This window comes from Coregonus clupeaformis, chromosome 36 (genome assembly GCF_020615455.1).
Source record: "Coregonus clupeaformis isolate EN_2021a chromosome 36, ASM2061545v1, whole genome shotgun sequence".
NCBI lineage: Eukaryota > Metazoa > Chordata > Actinopteri > Salmoniformes > Salmonidae > Coregonus > Coregonus clupeaformis.
The window spans coordinates 30,080,512-30,106,454 of NC_059227.1; the positions used below are offsets into that span (position 1 = coordinate 30,080,512).

General features: G+C 42.2%; 1 protein-coding gene across 5 annotated transcripts; it reads right to left on the minus strand.

Annotated features, from left to right (window-relative positions):
* Positions 1–240: 240 nt before the first annotated feature.
* Positions 241–25,943, minus strand: LOC121552093 (CYFIP-related Rac1 interactor A). Of its 5 annotated transcripts, XM_041864815.2 has the most exons (13): positions 25,819–25,943; positions 12,953–13,013; positions 7,981–8,060; positions 7,650–7,729; positions 6,150–6,271; positions 5,813–5,918; positions 5,090–5,226; positions 4,822–4,899; positions 4,447–4,563; positions 4,164–4,243; positions 3,880–4,006; positions 3,627–3,697; positions 241–3,302 (listed from the first exon to the last, which is right to left on the minus strand). In XM_041864815.2, the coding sequence occupies exons 4-13, from the start codon at positions 7,720–7,722 to the stop codon at positions 3,239–3,241; spliced, it is 975 nt and encodes a 324-aa protein (XP_041720749.1). In that variant the 5' UTR covers positions 7,723–7,729; positions 7,981–8,060; positions 12,953–13,013; positions 25,819–25,943; the 3' UTR covers positions 241–3,238. The 5 variants fall into 5 exon arrangements, with proteins under 5 accessions (XP_041720749.1, XP_041720748.1, XP_041720751.1 ...); XM_041864814.2 differs by lacking the exon at positions 7,981–8,060 and having other exon boundaries at positions 12,959–13,013; XM_041864817.2 differs by lacking the exon at positions 7,650–7,729 and having other exon boundaries at positions 12,959–13,013.

Consider the following 25,943-nt stretch of genomic DNA (forward strand, 5'->3'; position numbering starts at 1 on the left):
CTGAATACTTTCCGAATGCACTGTACTGGAGAATTGAGACTTAGAAGAGAAGCCGTTCAACCAAACACAGTACTGGGAGGATGGAACTGATAGTGTACTCGAGACAGGATTTACATCAAATCATGTTGACGTTAATTTCCACCAAGTTTAATTATGACAGGAATACACAATGTATGGACATATGACTATGATTTGATGTTTGGTCTGGAAAATGTCAATAAAATATTCATGACAACAAACCCAGGTGCAGAAAATGTACCAGTTTAATTTTCAGTTCACACATCCATTCAATATGCAATATAAAGCAAAAGCCATTCATAAACATCGAACCAACGTTCCAAACCATTAAAAACTATTGTCAGTTAAAACAAATCAAATTTATATTCAAATATCTCAATATTCAACACAGCTTGCATACAACACAATAATAATAGCATACTGGGCTGAAGACATTGTGTAGTTCAATACTGAAAGAAGTTTGACAGAAATATTTTTTGGAATTAAACCTTTGAAACATCCTCAGTGTATTGATGTATAAGGTGTACATTTAGCTTGACATTTCTGACAGTCCATGTACAGTATTCATTAATTGCATATATACATTGGATCCATCACACACAAAAAGTATGGCTCACACTTGTCACAGTGTATTATGGATCACCAGAAAATATAGAAAATAATAAACAATTAACATGAATGTTAAAATCCATGGTGGATATTTGACCTATTTTTTTCTAAAATGTTTGTTAGTAGTATTGTATTATCATGATGAGTAATGTTACTGAGATGCATTGAGTATGTAAGGATTTTATTGAAGCTTGGATGACATTCTAAATAGATATTCACTGTGTGTGGATTTGAAACTCTATAATAGCCCTTTGTCTCATTTCACAACACTGTAGAGCTTAATAATTTACTGTATAATTAAATACATTTAATTAATAATTCTCTGAGGTTGGTGACTATTGTTCACTTAGTGACAAGAAAAGGCACAAGACAAGCTACTTTAATCTAGCATAAAAGCCCATTAATGGTCATAGGGTTGTCGGTTTCTCTAATAAGGAAAAATGTGAACAGGATACATTTGTAAAGGCTTAGCTATTGTTTAGTAGCCTGAGTGCCAGTCTGTGCTATCATGCCAACTCCCTGTCACTCATTGTCAAGTGACAAATCTTTGGCTTGACAATGGCAGCATGTGAGTTAATTGGGCAAAATATCAGAATTGGGCAGCCTGTGTAAACACAGCCATAGTCTAAATGGTTCATTCCTGCATTTCCCCATCATTAAATAAAAAAGCTTCAATTCCACATGCGTCTGGACAGACAGGATCGAGACAGCAGCACAAGAAGTTAATGCAGATTTTCTACAAGTCATTAATCAATAACAAGCGATTGTCTGACCTTTACCAAACAACGTTTTTTCTCCAATTCATAGAACACCACATATTTCCAGAACAGCAGCCACTCACAATCCTGACATTTTGTAGATAACTTTCCAATATTGTTTTCCTGTTAATAATTAGATGACTGTAATATACCACTGAACCAAGTGAAAGATATATACACCAGTGTATACATGCTGAATGAGCTTAGAGAATCCTCCTATAATGCCCCTTTGGTCAATGTTCATTAGCATGAAACAATGGTGCGCACACAAAAAAACTGTTCAAAAGGGCAACACAAGTTACACAGTCTGAAATTGACATATTTAATCAAATCATCAAACCAAGACAGCCCAGGTTATAATAATAATAATATGCCATTTAGCAGACGCTTTTATCCAAAGCGACTTGCGCTACAGGGAACTCGCTCAGGTTACTGCTTGGATATGGAGTCTAGATTTAATCTTTGAGTGCCTCCAAACAAAATCAGTGACACAAATATCTTTGTACATTTGGATGTAAGTAAAAGTATAGGAGTGAGCGACAAGGATAGGCTTTATTCTACAGAATGGCACTTTATGTGTACTGAAATGATAACTGGTATAAATGGGATTCATTAGAGTGTCATTTTTCACCCTACCAGAAGTGACTGTCTTGAAGTGTGACCGCAGTCCAATTCTCGACCCTTCTTCTCAAAGTGTGTACTCGTTCACACCCCTTCATAGAATGGACAGGTGTGGGAACTCACTCTAGTCAACACTTACACCAAACCAATGTTGAGGGTGAGGGAACGAGTGTACACTTCAGGTATAAGGATAGAGAACGGGACCACAGTCAGACTGAGGCTTCACTGGTCCATACAGGATAAAGGAGAACTACTAGGAGAGAAGTTAAGGCTCATCATCAGCACCACTATCCTACTACCCGAGTAGAGACCTCAAAATGGTGGAGGAAGGAATTGTTTTTGCCACTGCGTGTCACTTAAAAATAACCTGACATCATTTGTATTTACAGCTGCTTCTTTGAGCAATGGATTTGTGTTAGATACAAAGAGCCACACATACAAAAGGAACACACCTCATACATGAAAAATCAAGAAAACTAAATTACATACTGTATCCTCATCCTCCTGCCATAAAGGTTCAAACGTTTGGTTGATTTGTTTATTTCTTTTGGCGCCGTCACTTCCTTGCCAACAAAGCACAACAATGTCCACCAACTTACCAAGAACACTTTATATGAAAGCCATCATCACTATTCCCCTCAATGCTTCCCTTGCTAAATTCCAAACCAACCTCTAGTCCCTACCCTACTACAGGCACTTCTGTAGATCTGATAGGTTTGAACAATCAATCCACAGGAATTTTCGCCATATTGCTTACACCTATCCAATCATTCCATTCCACAGGGATTAGGTAGCCTGATCTCAGATCAGTTTGTGCTGTCTTGCCAACAATGAACAACCATAGGCGTTAGGAAGACAGCGCAAAATGATCTGGGACCAGGTTAGGGGTCAATTTGGAATTCAGCTTCTGTTGACACTGAACCGCCAATGATGAAGCTCCTTTCATTTGCCTGCTCACTCACAGGAACCAACCAGAGTGCTTGTTTCTCCAAGTGCTGCTTGCCAAGCTCAGTTTGTAAGGCTGAAAGGTATACCCACAATTTGTGCTTCAACAGAATTACAGTATAGCCAATTCATTTTTCTAAGTAAAAAGGTACATGTTCTATATGTTTCAGTAACTTGGAGGGAATGACTATGTAAATACACAAGTATTAACATCCAGTCTTAAATTATGTAAACATATACATCTTTTTTTGAGGTCAGTACATTGATCCTCTTTATATCAAAAAATGTTACTGAAGCATCGTTCGGATGTTTTTTGGAGTGGACTCGTCATTCAGGTGTTTCGTGGTGAACCTGAAAGAGAGAGCAGACTAATTTGAAGCAGGCCATAGGACTGAAACACCTACATGACATGGCCTTTTCTATTAAAATATGCCATATTACTAAAGGCTTTTAAAAGATATACAAGAGGCACATGGATTGTTTGCTGTATCGCCAAGAAACACGCTTTATACAAAAAGCACCCTGCCTACCATTCTCGAACATTGTAAATAGCACTCCTACCACGGCACCATTAAGAAATAATTTGGCATTTAAATTCAGAAACTTTAGTAAGATTTGACATTGCCTGTATCCTCCTCAGAGAAGTACTAAACCGAGGTGAGGCTAGAGACTTACTTGAGGGCGTTCAGGAGACCTTCAACGTTATCTGCTGGTTGTTCTTTCAGGACCTTTATGCATCCCTTCATCTGACGAAAAATAAAAAAAATGTATCTTGAAATACACATTTAAAGCATTCGAAATAGACACTCACCCACATTTTCCATTGACGTGATTTAGACGAAAGAGGGAATTACATTGCTAACATTAGGGTAAGATTGGGCCTTCAGGGTATTATGGTATCAGTATATATTAGAGAGGAGGTTCTCACGTCAATCTTGGAGGACTTGTTGAAGGCGCCGTTGGGATGGACGTGGTCGTACAGGATGATGACTCCAACCATCACTCTCATACAGAACAGCAGCGTGTCCTCACTGTTGAACCTGCTCGTGTAGTCCCTGGAGAGAAAGACACCGACATACACACACACACACACACACACACGTGTCAATTCAAAGTACACGTTGAGTGGCATCAATAAACAGACGGTCGCTCTGGATATATTTTCCCTGGAATGTCGCTCTGCTAAAATGTCTACATGTCAAGTCAACTCACGGTGTCTCCAGCATGACTTTACAGACGCTGGCCATGGTGCTGAGAACGTCAGTGGTGTTCTCCAGGGGTAATGTCTTATTCTGGGGGGATAGAACATGGTGACTATTATCAACATAACACCAACTTGCCTTAAAATCAGACTGAACACGATGACTACACTTAACAGTGAACACCACTAAACGCTAACGGACGGTGCTGCTATCAACTTAAGTGAACACAAATCTTAACATCAAATCTTACCACAGAGCAGCTGACAACAAGGAGGAGAGGAGCAGTTTCTTACCTCTGTTACGAAGCTTGTCGTAGCTGTGCTTAAGGTTTTCAGCATGGGTGTCGCCTCGGCGTAGAACAGTGACATTCTGTTGGCCATCTCATTGTTGACCTCGCTCTCTATATCCAACTAGAGACAAGACAGGACAAGAGTAAAGCAGACTGTCAGTGTCAATATCTGATCCATCTTTAGCTTCAAGGCAGACGAGACTGGATGGCAACGACAAAGGAGTTCAGACTGCGAACCAAAAACCGACAAGCTATTCAGTCACAAACATTCTGGTAACGTCCCCAAAATTGCCAAGTTTTTCAGAAATCCTGGTTGCAGGATTGGGAAAGTTACAGGATTTTTGAAACCCTAGATATGACAGTGCTTTCTCTGACTCACATTCATGTTGTTTATCCTGTTTCGACTGATTGTCCTTCTGTAATAACTGAAGTCGTTCTGGATGGCAGGAATTCTCATCTGAAAGACAGAGGACAATCATTTAGTACCACCACAGACAATATGGGAACTCTTATTTACCGGAGGGAATAAAACAGGTGCAAACTTTGCACTTCTACAGAAAAACGAACAGCTTGAAATGATGTGTGTGTGTAATGAAAGTGTTGTTTGATGATGTAGTGTTCCAATAGCAGTGATATGTCAGTCTGACCTTGAGTTCATCAAAGCGCAGGGTGAAGTGGAGGATTTCAGCAAACTGTTTGGCCAGAGCCTGCTCCTTCTCCAGGTGCTGGGTTGGGGTGTAGGGAGGACACGTCAGGGACTCCAGCAGGCTCTGAAGAGCCTTCTCTACAGGAGGAGAAACACACAGATATTACATTACAAACACGAGTAAGGTTTTAAACACGCCAGGCTCTCTAGCAGACTATGCATGGCCCTCTCTACACACACCAGGAGAAGGAATGAGGCTAGGTTGACAAACAGTTTTCAGGTCTCAAATGTGAAAAAGACTACACTTAAAAGACATGCTCCCGAACTTTGGCGAATACTAAGTATTTTTTCTACCTCCCGCTTTGGGCTGGATGTGTCAATATGTAGTTTATACATGCATCATTTTTTTGCCGAATTACTGTTTTACCTCAATTAGCCACATCTAGCAAGAGGCACATCTTGCACCCACAGCAAAGCGAGAGAGCAATGACGTGGTGCTCATATCTGCACATGTGTGACGTAGTACGCAATTTTCGGGGACCACTTTTAGCTCGTAAGCGCTACTTTCAGAACAACTGCCTAAAAAAGTATACAAAAGTAACGGAGAATCCCTTTACAATAATAGTATAGCACCATCACAAAATTTGATTTATTGGCTTTTAACAGTAATTCTAAATGTCATCCCCTCTGTGCTTCTTCGTGGAGGGATGAATGTTGGATTTACCTAATCTCAGCGAGAAGCCGTAGAACTTTTTGAGCCGTATGACTAAGGGGCAGACTGAGTTCCATGCTCTCTCCTGTAGGAGCATGTCATTGGGGTTCTGAATGGCCTGGGGACACACAGACACCATGGTTAAATATACATAATCTATATGGAATATTTAAAAAAAACAGGTCAGAGAATTGGAAATCATTTTGAGATCATTAATTGAACGATAAATGTATAGGTTTGTTTCAGTTTGTGTGTGTGTGCGCACATTTGTGAGTGTACTGAATATGAATAGCTTATGTCTACGACTGTTTGTGAGTGTGTGTCAGCATTATCCAGTAGATATACATACATCTCGTATCTCCTGTCCTGCTCCCTTGTAGGCCTGTAGGCCAGAGAGAATGCTCTCAGAGTCCTGGAGCACCGTGTTCACCTGGTTCCATACCTCCCTCTCACAGTCTGTAGGCTGTGCATCTGACACACAACAACAACAGTTAGCCTGGCTAGCTAGCAGGCAGCACATAGACAACAAAACACTGTACATGAAACTCCTACACATTGACACTTTGGTTTTCAAAGATTAAATGTGATGAGGCAAACTGTACGTTTACAAGAATTGGGAAGTTTCAATGTGTATGCCTTGATCGGTTTGTCAAAAATAATCACGTACATATAGGCCATTTTCTCGCACCGTAATACAACTTCTAAGCAATTAATAGAATGCTATCAATTTACTTTAGTGAGGGAATTATAAAACATTCAGCAAGCACGACAAACATGAATATCTCTGGAATCAAAGCTAGACTAAATCTAAACCATGACTAGACAAAGCAAGGCTCCTCTGTGGTAAACAGGTCAGCAGCATGGTATCTTACGGTATTAAAGCAGCATGACCTGCTCCTCCCTATGAAGCTACAGGAGGCTGAGGCTTCCAGCTCTGCCCTTTAGAAGGCTAGCTTTTCAAAAGCATACTCATGGCATTTTCATATTATAAGCTGCAGCTAACACACAGTCAGTAGCCTACATTATTTTCAGACAAAGGCTAAATATAGAACATCAGCTAAAATCCTATGACTGTGGAGAGTATTTGCATTGTAAGAAATTCCCCTCCATCAACTTCCTCTGTGGTAGATTTTAAAAAAGAGTGATGTTGACACTATGACAACAAGAGGGAATTAATAAGGTTATCACTAAGGAATCTGCTTGGTGTGAGTGCATCCCCCATTTCTGTGTGACTTTAAGCCAAAACAGGATATTTTAATATGTTAACAGTTCAGCTGTTGTTTCTAACCTATATTATGTTTAGGAAGAGTGCAAGGCAATGAAGCAATGGAGATACATGAATGCATGCAACATGAGACACTCTGGTTTACAACCACTATGCTAGTTCGAACTACATCTGGGCCTAGTCTAAGATCTCTACTAGCAGGACAAGCAAAGAGCAATAGAAGGTCAGGATATCATCAGGACGTAAAATACGATAACATCTAAAAATAAATAAATAAATATATATATATATATATATATATAATGCATAATTTGCTGGCATGAGACATTATGAGGAAGATGACAAATGGTGCGTGCAAAAAAGTAGGCTTTTAAACAGATATCACTTGGTTAGATGATATCGACAATAGGCAAGCAATGGGCTATTCTAGGAGCAGAGAGACTATGAAGCATGCAGGTAGGTTCGTAAAAAGGTCAGAGTCAATTCCAGTTCATTTCAGCCAATGAAAGAAAATATCCTTATTGGAAGCTAATTGTAATGGAATTGTCCCAAAACCCTGGTTAGTAAAGTACTGTAGCTCTACAGAAGATAGAAGAACCCAGGCCAAGCAAAAGCTGTGCTCACTTTCAAAGTCAAGGAAAAAGTTTGGCCCCTGCTCAAGCTCAGTGCAAGTGAGCACTTTTAATAGATTCCCCATTTGGTTTCTGAAAGAGAGAAAAACGAGAAGAAAAGGAGAGAAAAAAAGAGGCGTGTGGTGTGTTAGAGAGATAGCCATGGAGAGAGATCGAGACAGGTACAGAGACAGCTCCATAGCTTTAGGTCCAGGAGTGACCCATAGATACAAACCAACTGCTTACTGACTGACTATGGGAAGAGGTTTGTGATTACACTGACTGGGGCTGAAGGAGGGAAGAGTTTCATGGTTACACCTCCTGTCAAACTCCTTCAGACTTACTTTCAAAGTCCAGGAAAAAATGTGGATAGTTCTCTATTTCCCTTGTTAGGACTTTTAGAAGATTACCCATTCCAGCAAACCTGATCAAAAATGAAAGAATGATAGAAACAAAAAAAGGTAAAAGTAAATCCTTTTAGATGCATTTGAATATACGTACAATTCAATGTGTCAAATTATTCAAGAGAACATTCACTGTGGTAAAAACATTCAATGATTATAAAAAGACAATGCATTTATTTATAATCTCCTTTGAACACATTTCACACTAATATACAGCACATCAACAGAGGTTGTTTCAACTCGTTTCTGCCCTTTATAGACTTTGATAACCACAGCGACAATATTTGTGTAAAGCGAAAGTCACTCAATCACAGAGACCTGACTGGTAAGTGGTTCTCTTCCACAGACACTCAGAACAATGAAAACAATCTTCTAGAGGCCGCTGTCAAACATTCCAGTCCATTAGCATTCTCTCACCAGTGTGTATGGTACAGTTATAAGGTGAGGTGTCCTCTACTCCAGCGATTCAGAACTGGTGGGTCGCAACCCACATTTTTGAATAGGTTGCGGGTGTCTGAGCAACATTTTTTGAAATAAAGACAAACATACTCCAGTCTGAAGTTAAACCAGGTAGAAATTGTGTAGAAATGATATTGAACTTACATTGTTGAATAATTTAATCCATGGGCGCAACTTTCACTGGGGACGGGGAGGGACAATCTGAAATTGCATTTTTGTCCCCTCCCCCCAGTTTAATTATTGGAATGTCTGGGGCGGAAGGTAGTTTAGTGGTTAAGAGCGTTGTGCCAGTAACCGAAAGGTCGCTGGTTCTAATCCCCGAGCCGACTAGGTGAAAAATCTGCCGATGTGCCCTTGAGCAAAGTAACCCTAATTGCTCCTGTTAGTCGCTCTGGATAAGAGCGTCTGCTAAATAATGTAAATGTAAAACGAATGTGATACAAAACCCGGGCAACAGTGTGCTTTAGGACCATGTGGACACCTCAGAGTGTCGGTTGGAGTGTTTATCAGACAGGATTCCATTTTTTTTACTTTAAATACAAGTTATGTCCCCCCCACTTCTAAAACCAAAGTTGCGCCCCTGATTTAATCTCTGAAATGTTTTTCTTCAATCACAGTATTTTCAATATAGAGCTATTAGCAGTGGTATTTTGGTTGATTTAGTGGTTTCAAACCAGAGTTAACTAACATTCTTCATCAAGAATATGGGCAAAAGGTTATTATTGACAAAGAAAGAGGTGGGAATGCTGTTCCCTTGTCATATAATTGCTACACTTACTATCAATATAGCATTAAAAATTGTTTTCCAGATTTTGGCAATTATTTTCCGCAATGCAAATATTGGGTCTCGACTGAGACAACCTGGTTCAACCAAGGCAAAACCAGTTGAAAACCACTAATCTACTCCACATCAAGATATAGTGATGTGATTTAGTTGTGGGTTAGGTGTTCATGGAATGCATGTACTAGGCCTGTGTAATGGAATAACACACTGGCTCCTCTATGTCTCACAGTGTGTGTGTGTGTGTTTGTGTGTGTGGTGTGAGTGCATGCGTATTTAGAGGCCTGAGGAAATTAAAACAGAGGTTCTTCATATCAAGTCTTTAGAAGATGAAGTTCTTTAAGAGCTCAGTCTTGTTAAATCAATAGAAAGGGGTATTTATGTCTTAAAAACACCAGTTGAGCCACTCTTTAAACCATTTCATTGGAGGCAACAACAGGCGGTAGTAATTTCCAGAGGATAGGCTACTTTAAGCACTGCTTTACGGGTGGTCCCTATAACACATAATTACACACCAGGCTAGCTACATCAGAGGCTAGTGAACATGATAACCATTAAGCAAGGGTGATCTATTGCAGTGGTTCCCAACCAGGGGTACTAGGACCCTTGGGGGTACTCATGACTAAGTCGCTTTGGATAAAAGCGTCTGCTAAATGGCATATTATATTATTATAACTTGGGCTATCCACAGGGTACTTGAGAAGACTCATGAGACCACAGGCCTACTGGTAAAATGCACATGAGGGGGTACTTCAGGGGTACTCCGGGCAGAGCAAAATTCTAATTGGTGGTACATTAACCAAAAAGGTTGGGAACCACTGATCTAACGCAGCCACTGCTGGACCCAACAGAACGGGTAGGGAGTGAATGAGTGCAAACTTTCAGGAGAAGACAGATTATCAGAATGATCAGGCCTATTGGCTGTTTGGGTCTACTTATGCATGTGTTTTGTGGTTTGATTGGTCCATAAGCTAAGTATGTTAGTAAAACTGATATGCATGTCTCTACTGTACTATTTAGTAGGATATATCCAGGTGTTCAATTCTAGAGAATTCACACACAGTACAGTGATATATTAATGCTGCTTTTTCCAGACACCAGACAGTAACTATTAGATTGGTGACACAAAGTCCCACTGTTACAGTGTGCTCTGCACATGATCATCACACTGTATGTCTCCCTCTCCCACATTGCATCTCTCTTACTGGAAAGCTCTTCAAAGTGACAGGCTAACGCTTAACAACAATGCATACGTAAGTCAACCAGTCAATCAATCCCTTTTGGAATCTTCAGCCCCTCACATACTCCTGAGAATGTAATCCACTTCATTCCATTTCATTTGAGGGGTGCATCACTTTTGCCCACTAGGGGTTGCTGTTGGCTCATGTTGCTTATTCCCAGTACAGTGCAGTACTTCATTGAATGTCCTAGAGCAGTTGACTACTGGGTTTGCTTCTCTCCTTTCATAACTTCAGCATAGAGCAGTTTTAGATACGGTACACTGGCTTTTGTTCCAGCGCAGCACTAACACCACTAATTCAGCTAACAGTGGTCTCGATTCTAGAGACCACTATTCAGTTGAATCAGGTGTTGGTACAAAAGCCTCGAGTGGGAGACCCACTGCAGTTGTCAAAGTTCCAGACTGTGTCCCAAATGGCACTATATTCCCTACATTGTGCAGCACTACTTTCGACCAGAGCCTCATGGGCCCTAGTCAAAAGTAGTGCCCTATATAGGGAATTGGGTGTCATTTGGGAAGAAGACCAGTGTAGCTGTGTGGAGTACAGAGGAGAATGTGGAACACAATGATGTATCTTTTTGTCTTGGGCGGGCTGGATGATTCTGTTTATCAGGTTCAAATGGACTGTGTGGATTCACTACTGTTACCTGTCTCAGTCTCATGTGTCACACAGAGAAATTGAAAAATCAACAAGTCCAGGCCCAGGGCCAGTCTAAACAAGCACAAGCTAATATTCAGAGAGGGAGATGGGGATAGTTAGGCTGGGTATTACCATAGTAACAACAATGTGCTGACTGGCTGTATTATTGGTGTACTATTAAATCACCTTACTGTCACCTGGAACCTACCATATAGAACAGGGTTCTTCAATTCCGGTCCTGGAGGGCCGAAACACTTCTGTTTTTTATTTCTACCTGGTAGTTAATTGCACTCACCTGGTGTCCCAGGTCTGAATTAGCCCCTGATTAGAAGGAGAGGATGAAAAACAGAGGTGTTTCGGCCCTCCAGGACCGGAATTGAAGAACCCTGATATAGAAGGTCTAAGGAACACTGACTACAAACAAACATGTTCCTATATAAAGAATTCCTAGGAATAATGAAGAGATCTTAGCGGTGTGTGTGTGTGTGAGACAATTAGTCTTCAGCAGGCCTCCTGCTATAAGACAAGGCCTTTCCAGTGGAACCATCAGATGCCTCTCACTGACAGAATGGTAAATATGGAGGGGAATTCAGACCTGCTCGGTTCCACTGTCAACTATTTATCTGCATGTTTGAACCTGAAAACCAATGATTGAGTGATTTAATGTGCCTCCCTTTCCTGTGTTGGATTGGCTAAACCTAGAAACATGATACCTCACAGCTTTAAAAAGGGGCAATCTGCAGTTGGCTGTAGCAACTGCTGATTGCCCCTTTAAAAAAGGGCCTTGTGTATCATTTTAAAGGGAAGTCTTTTAGGAGGACAGAAAGTCAAGTCTAAATGGTTGTGTTTCTTATTTTCTCTGCTGTGTGAGTTGTTGTCCTCAGTAGGGTTGGTTTAATACGCTCCACAACACTGTCCTGACTTCACTTTTAGAAATAGAACATTGTGAATGTTATTGTCACTGGTTGTCACGCTTTGTGCTTCGTAATTAAAACTCACTCAGTACAATTAAAGTCGAAACGAGCGGAACGCTAAACGGCTTTCCTAGCTGCTTTTAAATTGAAACAACCTCTGTTGGGGAAAAGACAGTGTCTAGAGAAAAAAAAAACCAGGATATCATTTTGGTGCACATATTTCAGAACTGTAGTAAATTGATAACTAAACCCTCAAGGGTGGTTGCCCAGACCAAGATTTAGTCCTATTCCTGGAAAAAACTTGATGAAACTGAGGATGTGCAACAGGAACTTGTCCAATAAGAAGATACATTTTAGTTTTCCTGTTGAAAGACTTTTGGCATTGGTGTACTCTGCTGAACATGACCCAGGTCTTAAAACATTCCACTTCAAGTGGGTTTTCTTTTCAGGAGTACACTATCTGGGTCTGTGCAACCGATAGACACACATCATTGGTGCAACCACCTCAAACATGTTTCAGTGTACATTACCAAATAGCTGTGAGAACATGGCCACAGACTCAAAGAGAAAGTTGTGTATCTTCCATAACAAAGAGGCTAATTTTAGACTAAGTACCATGTAATCATGATAACCACAGTAACATTGTTACAGGGTTGTACTGAGTCACTGACTGAATCAAGTGTGGTGGCGAGGTCAGGGCCTGTATAATGCGTTTCAGAGTAGGAGTGCTGATCCAGGATCAGTTTTGCCTTTTAGATTATAATGAATAAGATAAAGAAAGGGGGGATACATGATCCTAGATCCTACTCTGACATTCCTTACGAATACAGGCCCAGGGGTCATGCGTATCAAAACAATGCGATATAGAGATCTGTTACCTGTACCTTATCTGGCAGAGGACTTGGCTTCCCTTCTAGAGCATCCACTTCTTCTTGGTTTCTGAAAAACAAATCGAGACCGCTTCTGTCAATATCTCATTGTCTTGCATAATATAGTGCATTGAACATCTAAAAGCAAGCACTGTCAATGAGTGTCAGATCAACAGCAAAGTGTAGTCGTCTTGTTATGCATCTTTGACATGGTACGTGACTGCGCCCGAACAAACAAACAATATTAGGTTTCCGTTGATCAACTTCCTCTTTCTCCCGGGTTAAACATGATTAGATTATTCAGGAGTGAAAGCGCCGTTCTAAAAGGACGACAGGCAGACGGGAAAAGGCACGATGATTCAAATGCATCTCTCAGCTGTCCCATGTTAACATCCTCCTAGTCCACTGAAGACCCAGACCTAGTCGGCAGGGAAGGACACACAACACACACACACACACACACACACACACACACACACACATCCCAAATACAGTGACTGCCACAGAGCACACGTCAGATGCCACAGCTTGGCTCCGTGTAACGAGTGAAGATATGTAGAGCAACAACATGTCACGTTCTGTTTTTGTCCCACATACTGTAAAGCTTACTATGCCGTCAGAATTCCATCACTGTCGGTTCACCATCAGATCTCCCACATCTAATATCGAGGAACTGGAATGGAAATGAGGCTGTAGGGCAGTGCAGATGCAAAGTTTGTTAACAGAATGACAGCACAAACAGTCCAAACGTTGCATCTGCCCTGTTCTTCAAGTAAATGTGGTTTAGTAAAATGTTCTGTAGAAATTGTTAAAAGTAGTCCTCGCAATCATTGCTTTTTGTTCTCAGCATCATTCTGTTACCGTGTAATGGCCCTATATTAAAAGACACGTGCAAGAGTAGCTAAATGTGGAAGTACAAAATGCCCATATAGGCCAAACTAAGTATTTGTCAACAATCCTGAAAAGAAGCAAAAACACAAGCAACCATTTTCTCCCACCACTGTGTGCCAACATGTAGGCAGGGAAATTAAATCAACAGGACAACCCTGAATACCTTACACAACCCAGCCAAGGAAAGAGGGAGAGAGAGAGAGCTAGGCAACACGTGCTGAGCTGGTTTCACTGACAAGAGAAAACACCAATCCCTGTTACTTGCTTTGTCAACACACAAACATAGATGGCAACAGAGCGTGTTAGCAGCAGTCGCACAAACAGGACTAAAGTACACTCGCACAATCAGGGCTACGACGCAGACATGCAAGCGCACACACAACTCACTCTACTGGGTTTCCCTTAGACTCAGGCTTCGGTTCTAGCGACAGCGCATGTCCTAAGAAGGCCCAAGCTTATAGCTCTGCTTCAGGGCCTCTTGTCCTAATGACAGCCCCTTAGCCTCCTGCTCTGATGGGTCACAGAATACACATTCTGGAGTGGATGGAGAGAGATGGAGAGAAAAACAGATCTGCTCCTTTTACCTCACTTCTCATCGGTCACAGCAAATAGTCCTCACCCGCTTCCTCCTCCCCCACACCTCCATCCAACCTGCCTGGCTGTGAAGCGAGGGAAGAGAGGATGGATGGAGAGGGCTGGTCTGGTCCCATGGGGACTGTTGAAGTGGTGGCGCAGCAGTCCTTAAATGGTCATAGTGGAGAGCAGGAAGATCCCCATGGTTAAACACGAGTGGTCTTGTCCTCGCCATGCTAGACACTCCATTACTCCCCACACGCGACACACACCATGGGCGCCACACACACCATGGCAGCCAACACACCATGTGTAGAGCACAGACCACGCCATCCATCTCAACACACATTTCACCGACTAAACAGCCTCTCTTCCCCCCTCTCTTTTTCTCTCACTCTCCTTCTGGAATGATGGAGAGATTCAGTCTGCGTTTCCCCTGGAAGAGACACAGCAGGTACTGGAATCAGGAAGAGAGGTTACCTGTGTCCCAAATGGCATCCTATTCACTATTTAGTGCACTCCTTTTGACAAGGTCCCATAGTGCTATGGTCAAAATGTAGTAGTGCCATTTGGGACACAGCGAGAATAAAAGAAAATAAACATGTTTTTCAGCAGAGAGGGATTTTCCAGCCAGGTTACCCTACTACGGTAATAACAAGCACCAGTGTCGTACCTAGGTCAGAAGAGATGAGATAGGATGGTGTGCATCTCTAGTAGAGGGTGTGAAAGGCTTTGGACATTCAATGTTGAGGCTGAATCATGGCCAGTCTCTTGAACAGTGACGCCGTGTTGCTCCTTAGCATGATGAAGTTAGCCTGGGTGACAGTCTGTTTCTGCTCTCTTGCCAACTCCTTATGGATTTGTCATGCTAATGACAATGGAGTAGACAAAAGCACAAACAGATCTGGGACCAGGCTATGATGAAGTCGTCGTCTACAGGAAAAGCCTGCTTACTGCTTAGACACACACGTGCTGCTAATGAGCTTACGATGTATGCTAAGGCTACGTCACAAGAAGGACTAACTGTATCTAGATTTTTTTTTTTTTTACTGATGAAGCGTAACACGACGAAAGACTTCCAATGTGTGTGTGGTGATAATCTAACGCTGATTGATCTGTCAGACTGTAGTAGTGTCATGGATAATGGGTGTTCCCCTCTGACCTCTCACCTCTAGGTCTCCTCTCTTGTCATGAATTCTGGACAACGTGATCCACCTAGCCTCTGCAGTCCTTCTGCACACACACACATCTTGCTAACAGCCTGCAGCCTCCCGTCTAGGTGCTAAACTGTTGCCATGGTTACTACGGGCCATTGGACAGCGGGAAGCACAGGCAGATGACATTTCTGCAGTGGAACCCCCACAGGGAGAACACACACATGCACACCTCAGACCAGCTCTTTGTTCCTCACTGACAGTGAACCGGAACACTCAGTCAGTCAGATGTTCTAGTTCATTCTGATTCAACTGAAGGTGTTCCAAGCTAACCAGAGAGAACCCCTCTTATCTTGCGTCTCATTCAGACCAGGGGGAACTTCCCTTCAGTCATCCCAGAAGCAGAGAGATTTGAGGAACATCTTTCGCAGACACTTTCAGTGAAGCTCGAGAGTGAATGAGTGAGACAAACACAATTCTCTTTGAGACAGAGAGAGACAGAGACGTCTAGGCCTAGTAAGTAGGCTACTTAATGACTCCGTCAGTCAAAATAACTCTTGATAATGGCATGAATTTATTATCATAGCTATAGGCAAATGTGAAAATACAAAATGTTGGCCATAGTCATGGCCTGGATAGTGTCAGTCATACGGTCTGTTGTTGACGAGCTAACTGACAGATCCCAGATTTCACCTGGGAATCCATTATTGACCAGAATGTTCTCCATCTCCAGTAGGAGAGTGATAGACTATGCTCAGAGTGGAGGTCACCCAAGAGGAGCCAATGGGAGTCTAGCAAAACCCATGTGATGCTCTCTCCATGCTGCCTCAGGATTCCTAGACGTCTGTCTCTCTCTGTGTGTGCATGTGTGTAGGCTATAGCAACAGCACTCGTCGGCTCTTGGCAAAGTGTTTTTCCTGTGGTGAGACATCTGCCTTAGCTTAGTGTGAGCAGCTCTTAACTGACAGACACACTCTCTCCAGGGTCAACCCAGGGTTAGTGATGGAGGTTCAATGGACTGGAAGATCCACAACGTCCCATGAGTAAATGACTCAGTGTGTCAAAACACCAGGCCATCTAGCTATCTCAACTCTGCATGGCAACAGCATGGCAGTCTAGCCTGTCTCCTCCCCGTCCACTGAAGCAGTGGATATGATTTTGTTAACAGTACATCATTTTTCTTCAGGAATATGAGCCTTTCTAATTTTATTTAACCATTGTTTTTACCAGAAACGTTGACAGAGAACACATTCTGAGCCATTCGGAAGCTGGGGCTTGGTAGGTGTTAGGGTCAATTCCTGTTAGTTCCGGATAAGAAAGAGCACCTTTTTTATTCATTAATTTCAATTGAATGGCCAAAACAGAATTGACCCCAAACCAGTACTGAACTCAATGCCCCAACACTAATACGCTTATTTCCACCAATCCCTTGCTTGGACTAGGGCACCAAGATGTGTTGACGGGCCAAAGGGAAAAAGTTCGTTATCGTCACAATCAGTCTCATTTGAGACTTAGACTCCAGGTCAAAGTCAGATTTCATATTAGCAATTCTGACCTTACCTGATAGTTGAAATACAAATGTCTTTCATCATCTCTATATATTCTTATATCAGTCAATAAATATTAGGAGCAATTAATTAGTTACATAGGCCAGTAGGCCTATTATCTTAAGAGGTTTGTGTTAGCAAATTAGCCTAACTTAAGTAAAAAAAAGGAAATCTAGCCTACACACCACATCATTTTGTCTATAACTATCAAGGTAAACTGATGTCACTGCTTGTCCTACATTTGACAAGGACAAATAAACCCTGCTATTGTGCTGTGCCTGAAGACAGAGTAGTCTAAACACAATCAATACCAAAGACAGCAGGGAATGCTGTTCTTGTTCTTCCTCTGCACAAACCCAGCCAACTAGCTGAACTCGACCTGAAATGCACGGGAGAAAGTTCTCTCTCACCCAGGTGACTATTTCAATCAGCGTGCTACTCTGACAGACTGCTGCTGAGCTGAACAAAAAAAATGGATAAACCAAAAGCTTGCCAAATGAAAAAACAGAGAGATAAGAGAAATATTAACTTCCTTGTCTGTCTCTATTGTCTGTACACACCACAAAGCTCTGCATCTCAGAAAACCACAATTCAACCGTCAGTTTGAACCCCTGCTTTAACATCTAGCTTAGCTTAGTTATATAGCCTATCAAATGTTAGTTACCATTACCAGTTGGAAGATGAAATCACTCCTGTTTTGTCATCCAACTCGTCAATTGTAGGTTCTAAACTTCAAACAAGCCATCAGAGTAATGATGAGCTTATGATAGCACGGCATGAATCGGCGAACAGATTGTTTAGATTGTGTTTCAGGACAGATGGAGTGTGACCACTGAAGGGATGAAAGAGGAAGAGGTCATCAGGGGAGAAGTACTCATACGACAGAACATGGTCAGTGTAATCTCCCCTGGCTGTATTCCACTGCTGTTATGAAACACTGTACATTCCCCAACTACTGAAGAAATGGAAGTCAAATCTAGCATGACACACACCAACAACACATTTCCAAGTATTATCTTCAGCTTTTCAAATCTGCTATAGGGCCAAGGCAGAGCACATAAAATCAACACTAAAGTTTGAAATTAACTTCTGTCCGGAGGAGGTTCGTAAAAGGCCTGGCAAGTACAACTATTACTATTCAGTAAAATAGCACCATATTTAAACATCTTGTCTTTTGACAACCACCGGGTCTATGTTGGAGGGGAATTTATGTCCCAAAACCTCCCCAATTAGTCAAATTTCAAAAAGTAAACAACCCTCAAGCCAAATCCCTCAATTATAGTAATTGTTCTTTGTCATTTTAGCTTCATAATGACAAAAGAACCATAAAAGTCCTTCTGAATATGTATTTAGCGACTATGTAAGGCTAACATCTGGCCTTGGTTTACATGTCTGTAACCTCAGAGGTGAATGTTACGTGAGGAAAGCAACAAATACTCACTGTAGTACAGCACAGTAGTAGTAGTAGTAGTAGAGTTGGGCCGACTCTTTTCTCCATGTATATCAATGATGTCGCTCTTGCTGCTGGTGACTCTCAGATCCACCTCTACGCAGACGACACTATTTTGTATACATCTGGCCCTTTATTGGACACTGTTAACAAACCTCCAAAACGAGCTTCAATGCCATACAACACTCCTTCCGTAGCCTCCAACTGCTCTTAAACACTAGTAAAACTAAATGCATGCTCTTCAATCGAACGCTGCTGGCACCCGCCCACCCGACTAGAATCACTACTCTCGACGGGTCTGACCTAGAGTATGTGGACAACTACAAATATCTAGGTGTCTGGTTAGACTGTAAACTCTCCTTCCAGACTCACATTAAGAATCTCCAATCCAAAGTTAAATCCAGAATCGGCTTCCTATTTTGCAACAAAGCCTCCTTCACTCATGCTGCCAAACATGCCCTCGTAAAACTGACTATCCTACCGATCCTTGACTTCGGCGATGTCATTTACAAAATAGCCTCCAACACTCTACTCAGCAAATTGGATGTAGTCTATCACAGTGCCATCCGTTTTGTCAACAAAGCCCCACATACTAACCACCACTGTGACCTGTACGCTCTTGTTGGCTGGTCCTCATTACATGTTCGTCATCAAACCCACTGGCTCCAGGCCATCTATAAATCACTGCTAGGCAAATCCCTGCCTTATCTTAGCTCATTGGTCACCATAGCAACACCCACCCATAGTATGCGCTCCAGCAGGTGTATCTCACTGGTCATCCCCAAAGCCAACACCACCTTTGGCCGCCATTCCTTCCAGTTCTCTGCTGCCAATGACTGGAATGAATTGCAAAAATCTCTGAAGCTGGAGACTTATCTCCCTCACTAACTTTAAGCATCAGTTGTCAGAGCACCTTACCGATCACTGCACCTGTACACAGCCCATCTGAAATTAGCCCACCCAACTACCTCATCCCTATATTGTTATTTATTTAGCTCATTTGCACCCCAGTATCTCTATTTGCACATTATCGCTTGCACATCTATCATTCCAGTGTTAATACTAATTGTAATTATTTTGCACTATAGCCTATTTATTGCCTTACCTCCATAACTTGCTACATTTGCACACACTGTATATATATTTTCTGTTGTATTTTTTGACTTTATGTTTTGTTTTACCCCATATGTAACTCTGTGTTGTTGTTTTTAATCGCACTGCTTTGCTTTATCTTGGCCAGGTCGCAGTTGTAAATGAGAACTTGTTCTCAACTGGCTTACCTGGTTAAATAAAGGGGAAATAAAAAAAAATAAAAAATACAGTAACCTTAAAAAAAAAACGGTCTCATCACTTGTTTTGGGATGAACGTCATAGGCCTTTGTAATTTAGGCTACCATATAAAATAATTTGTCACAGGCAAGCCACCAACCTAAAATGCATTTTAAGCTCAGGCTGAGGCATTTCAACTATAGCCTTAGCCCACATTAACTGCATGCTCCACTTTATCACAACACAAGGCCGAGGACCATGTGGCTGTGGCGCACTCATATCCATTTTTAAAAAGACCTTACTTGCTACACTGTTTTGACTGGCGAGAAAAACAGGCCTAAACTTTGGTTAGGAGAGCAGAGCTGTGCAATGCCTCCCTCAGGCTTGGAGCTCCAGTAATGTGTCAGGGAGCTGAGCTCAGCTTCAGGGAGGCTGGCTGAGTTTTGCCCTTATATGGGCAGAGGGCACGGGGTTGGGTGTGGAGGGGAACCTGCCTACCCACCCAACCAACACAATGGTTGCGTTGCTTTCTCTGACTGACTGACTGCCACATAGCCTAGCCCTCCTCTGTAGGGCACTCAGCTGCTCACTCCCATTAGCACAGTTGGGCTAAAGGCTGGGGCTGAACTCATACAAATGCACTGCAGCCCCCACGTGTGGTTTTGTAGTAAGAGAGAGAGATTATGACGTCTGACGAACACTGTACAGAGGTTAAGGGTCATGGCATCAAAGGAACATTTTCAATTTTCGACGTCGCCTCGCTCGTCTGGCTTTTTGTTTACCAAGCAGTGTAGACCTTAAATTAAACGCAAACAGTGGCGAGAAAGAGAGAGCTAAAGCGGTATAGAGGGAACAGAGGTAAACAACAAGAGCTCTTTAGTCAGTCAGCCCAGCCAGTCAGCGGCACTGAGAGAGACTGAGGGTTGCTGTGGTATTCAGAGCCAGAGAGGAGGAGTGTCCTGCCCTGCCCTTACCACCAGTTTATTACCGCGTGGGACCCCAGGCGTAGAAATCCTCCTACGTCGACCTCGTGGGCCTGAATAGCACTTCTGTTCTGGTGGGTTCCGCATGTCAAAAGCACCAAGACACAAAGGAGCCATTTCTCAGTGTGTGAGAGAGAGGAGAAGAGATGAATTCACTACAGGCCTTTTTCCTGGGGTGGAGACTGCCAGGGCTATGCTAAGATAGCTAGGCCCAACATGTAAGCACAGAGATGTTAGGCCTATTTGTCGTAAGCGTTCAATGAGATGCTTTTATCCTAAGCAACTGCTATTCAGTAGATAATGTAAGAATCAAACCCACTCTGGTGTAACAACCACTGACTGAGCGATTACAACCACATTACACTGTATATTATTAGTACAGTGTGGTCTGAGGATAATAACCATTATAGGGTGTTGTCTGAATGAGATATAGCCTAGGCCTGAAGCCAGAGGTCATTACCCCTGCCTGTCCGCTTATGATTCAGTGACACCTCGTTACTTCCTCCTCAACATGGTCCAAATTCCTCACCTTTGCACTGCAGCTGCTGGCCAGCAGGTTGTCATCGGCAACACAGAGATATATAGCTTAGAAGTTACAGAAAAAAAGACAGCCTATAAGGGAAGAGTGGTTTTTATATAAGCCCTTTTGGGCTTCCAACCTCACCTTCGCAACGTTTTTACCAGTTTTTTGTCTTTCACTTCTTTTCTTTGGTGCGAATAAATAGAACCTAAAATCAAAACATATCAGGAAATGTGCAAAAGAGGAAGACAGTTGAACAATAAAGCTAAATTATGATTTGTTATGATTTGTTCTTCTGTAGTTAGTTTCAGGACCTCTTTCACACTACTGTCGAAGCATGCTCGCTCACTTGATACATTACGGAATGCTGCACTTGACCCGTTGTCTTTTTTTGGCGCTTTCGGTTATTATATACTACCCAGAGATGTGTGACTGTGCTTCTTTTTTGCCTGAATAATATTCCCAGTACTTTCACAGACTTACCATTTACCAAAACAACATAAATCTCCCTTCTATTCCAGCAGCTGCTGAAATCAATGAGCACGCTGCGGAGCTGAGAACAGACAGGCAGCCTTGCAGGCAGCCAGGGGCCAAGGTTACAGTCAAAATCAGATGCCAGCTGGAGAACTTGAAAAACAGGTGGTAAAAGAGTGGTAAGAATGCATGGCTAGCGAGCTAACTCTCCAGGATTAGGCCTATATCATTGACCAGTCTATTCAAATCATAAGGAGACTAACAACTGAACTGTATGGCATTATTTGTCAAAGTGCAAGGCTAACTGACACTCCTGAATAAACCAGGTTTTAGGGCTATCATTGACCTGTCGTCAACTAAACTATTAGAGACTAATGACTGAACAGTTACTATGAAGCTATGTCATTTTTTGGCAGGTAACATGCGATGAAAGTCAATCCTACATCTATGACTAGGATAAGGAAACTGGTGTTTCCAAAGCATTAGGTGGCTTACAAAGAACTGTACTTACAGCAAAAATAAGCTATATAAAATAGGCCTAAGACATAGACTTGTTTAGAGGCGTTTTCAACCACAGAGATGAACAAATCAATATGAGGGAGTTGAGTATAGGCCTATTTCTTCCTACATTATGATTCATTCCTCAGCTCTGGTTTCAACAACATTGCTTGTGTCCGTCTGATGGTCATTAGGCTATAGCCTACACAAGGCAGAATTGTCTAACGTGTCAATGTAGCTAACCAACAAATTAGGTTACAGTGTGTTTGACTTCATTGCCAAGTGTGACTTCATTTCAAATAGGCTACTAGTGTGAGTAGTAGGCTTAATTTTTGTCCATTTTTCAACATTTCTAGGCCCATTTCCTCATGCTCTCTGGATATGAATGAGAAAAGTGAAACGTGAGCAGGAAGTTTGTTTACTGATTGAGAGTGCAGCCATATAACCGGGGCAGTTCAGTTCAAATACTTATTACCCACAAAGAGACAGGTTGGGTGAATCAGGAACTCAGAAACTACCAGATGATGATTTGCAGAGCATTTCAGAGCAGCACAGGACAGGCACGGCCATATACAAATAACTCCTTTCCTGTCTGGGAAAAATAACAAAGTGGAAAAAAAATCCTGGAATGCCAATATTGAACAGAAACAAAACATCAGGGTTAAGTCAGTCAACCCATCTAGGCCTATCCAGAGGCAGCCCAATTTTATTATCATGGCTGAGTCTGAGCAATGAGGCTCAGGTCTGTGCTGCTGCTGTCTGAATCCAGTCCAGATGGCCCTTTAGCTGATTCAGCATGCTGATTCACCCTGATGGACCATGGTAAACTGCCTGATAATGTGTAGAGGGCATCTGAGAGGAGGAGATGGGGGGGGGGTTCCAGCCTGTCTTTATGGAAGTCGAGCTGTAGGCAATAGCAGACAGCAGTCGCTAGACTATATTATAAGATTGCTATATAAAGGCTAGGCCTAATGGTGTATTATTGCGTCCCTGAGATGTTTACGTTAAACAATTCTCTAGGCGTTGAAAGATCTGATCCTCTGACCCTTAGGCGTATGTCTTGAATAAAGCTCAGAGGAATTACAAAATCAGATATTAGGCTATTGGAGGAAATCCGGTGGGATAATCAATTTTATGCACCAAATATCTCCCGAGTGGCGCAGTGGTCTAAGGCTGTGCCACTAGAGATCCTGGTTCGAATCCAGGCTCTGTCGTAGCTGGCCGTGACCGGGAGACCCATGGGGCGGCGCACAATTGGCCCAGCGTCGTCCAGGGTAGGGGAGGGAATGGCCGGCAGGGATGTAGCTCAGTTGGTAGAGCATGGCGTTTGCAACGCCAGGGTTGTGGGTTCGATTCCCACGGGGGGCCAGTATGAAAAAATAAAAAAGAATAATGTATGCACTCACTAACTGTAAGTCGCTCTGGATAAGAGCGTCTGCTAAATGACTCAAATGTAAATGTAAGATTGATGCAAAGCTCGATTTAGACTTCAACGAATGACTACCAAAGTAAAATGTAGGCTAGTTCTCTATAAAAAGCCCTTTATAAAGAATTGGTTTTCAATAACGCAACATGATGATAAAGACTAAAACATCCAACAAATTGAACAATTCTGGCAATGTTTTTTAGGTTAAAATGCAAAAAGCACATTCGTGCAAAATATCAGACACTGTCTAAGGTATGTGTTTGCTACTGGTGATAGGACACCGCAGCAGCAGCTCAAAACCACAATAAACAGCAACCCTCTGACTGGCTGTGAAAGTGGCAAGCAAGCGCATCCTGTTTTTCAGTCACAGTCAGGTGCACAAAACTGAGCAGAGGACATTTGTGGATTAACTATGATTTTACACTCGCTTCTCTGCCAGCTGGAGGGCAAGTGGAGAATTTTGTGTGGGCAAACTACACAGATATCATGCTTTGCCAAGAGCTAATAGTTTACTTCAAGTTCTCTTTCGCACTCAGTCCCTATGACATGTTCATATGTTCCAACAAGTCACTCAGCATGATATCTGGTGTCTATAAATGTCTAACAAAGTCCTCACAAAAACTGTACAGTAATTGATTAGTCAAGGTTCAGAAACCCCTCAACAGCAAAATAATATCTTCCATTGCTTCAATTAGGTTACAGTAGGTAAAGTATTGGAGGTATGACACTGTGGCAAAAACAAGGGTCAAGAGGAAGTTTAGCCTACTTACTCAGTTCAGTCATTTCCAGGTCAAATGATCCATATTCACAAAACCCATCTGCCATAACAGTGACAGCACTGACTGAAGAAATGCTGCAACAAGATACCTGGCGTTCCAACCAAAATGAAACACACCAAGAGGCCCCGATCCCAGCTCAGCGTTGAGAAGTGCAGCTGTCGCTGTAAGTCCAACAACAGGCAGCTTTTCACAATGGATCAGGCACAATAATAAATCAGGGAATCCTCTGGCGGTGAAGGAATAGCTCAGGCTGGTTTAGGCACATAGACAGAAACACAAAAATGCCAAGTATTTGGGTGGTCCAGTCAGCTAGCTATGTTCCCATGTCTAACCAAATGAAGGTCCCTTTTCCTGCCTGCTGACTTGTTTGTGTGCCTCCATAGCGTGCCTCCATAGTGTGTCTATGATGAATCTGCTGAAGCTTATATCTCTAGTACTGCAATCAATTTCCCAGGAGCTAGCAGCAGTCATTCATTGGCAGTTAGTTGGTTGTCAAGTGAGAAACAGCTGTTGCGGTCTGATGCTGGCAGCAGCAACCTGAAGCCAAAAATCACTAGACTCCATTGCCGGTTTGGCAGGATGGAACATAGAGATCCTATTCCTAATTGTATGGGTTGGATGCCCTGAGCTAGGAAGTACTTTACAGTTTTGATTTTGCTTCTAGGCATTCACCTGAATGTCTGAGACACTGGCCTGACGCTAGTGATGTTGTAGCTATCAGTAGCATAGCAAGCTAACGTTAAAGTGTGTGCAAAGATACTGTTCAATGCACCCATGCCATGGCCATGCTCAACTGGAGAGCTGTTGATATTCAACAAAAGCTAGTTTTACCATTTCAAAACTAGGATGTCGTTATTTTAAAGTCTTGTAGCTGAATGAACATGCAAGGCAGCAGCAGTTAGCAGCACACTTTAGCACACACTAGCTAGTTGGCTCACTAGACTAGCAGCACTAGTACTGTCAAGCTCATGACCAGAAAACTATTTAATTGCAGATAATAACTCCGTATTTGGAAGTTTTACGAAGTTTTTAGAACTAATGATTTAGATACAAAATTGTAGGCAATAGTTAGCTAATGGATTTAGCTACCTACCTAACTAACTCAGCATGTATGCATTCGGATTTTGGCAAACACACGAGTAGGCTAGCTACGTTAGCAATCTCACTTCCTGCGGCTTCTTCTATCCATGTGAACTCGCTTGACACTAACTGATTCTGCGTCGCTAACGTTGGCTACATATTTCAGCGACTACCGTTTATCTTAATTAGCCACAAAACGGTTCTTAATGTTGACCGCTCAATTACACTTACCAGTGATTTCTTCAAATACTACTTTTGAATGGGAGATCCGATGTCTCTGCACCCCGATAGCCCACTTTCACCCCCTACTTTCAACCGTACAACAACAACAACGCTCTATTTTCAGTGTACCTCTC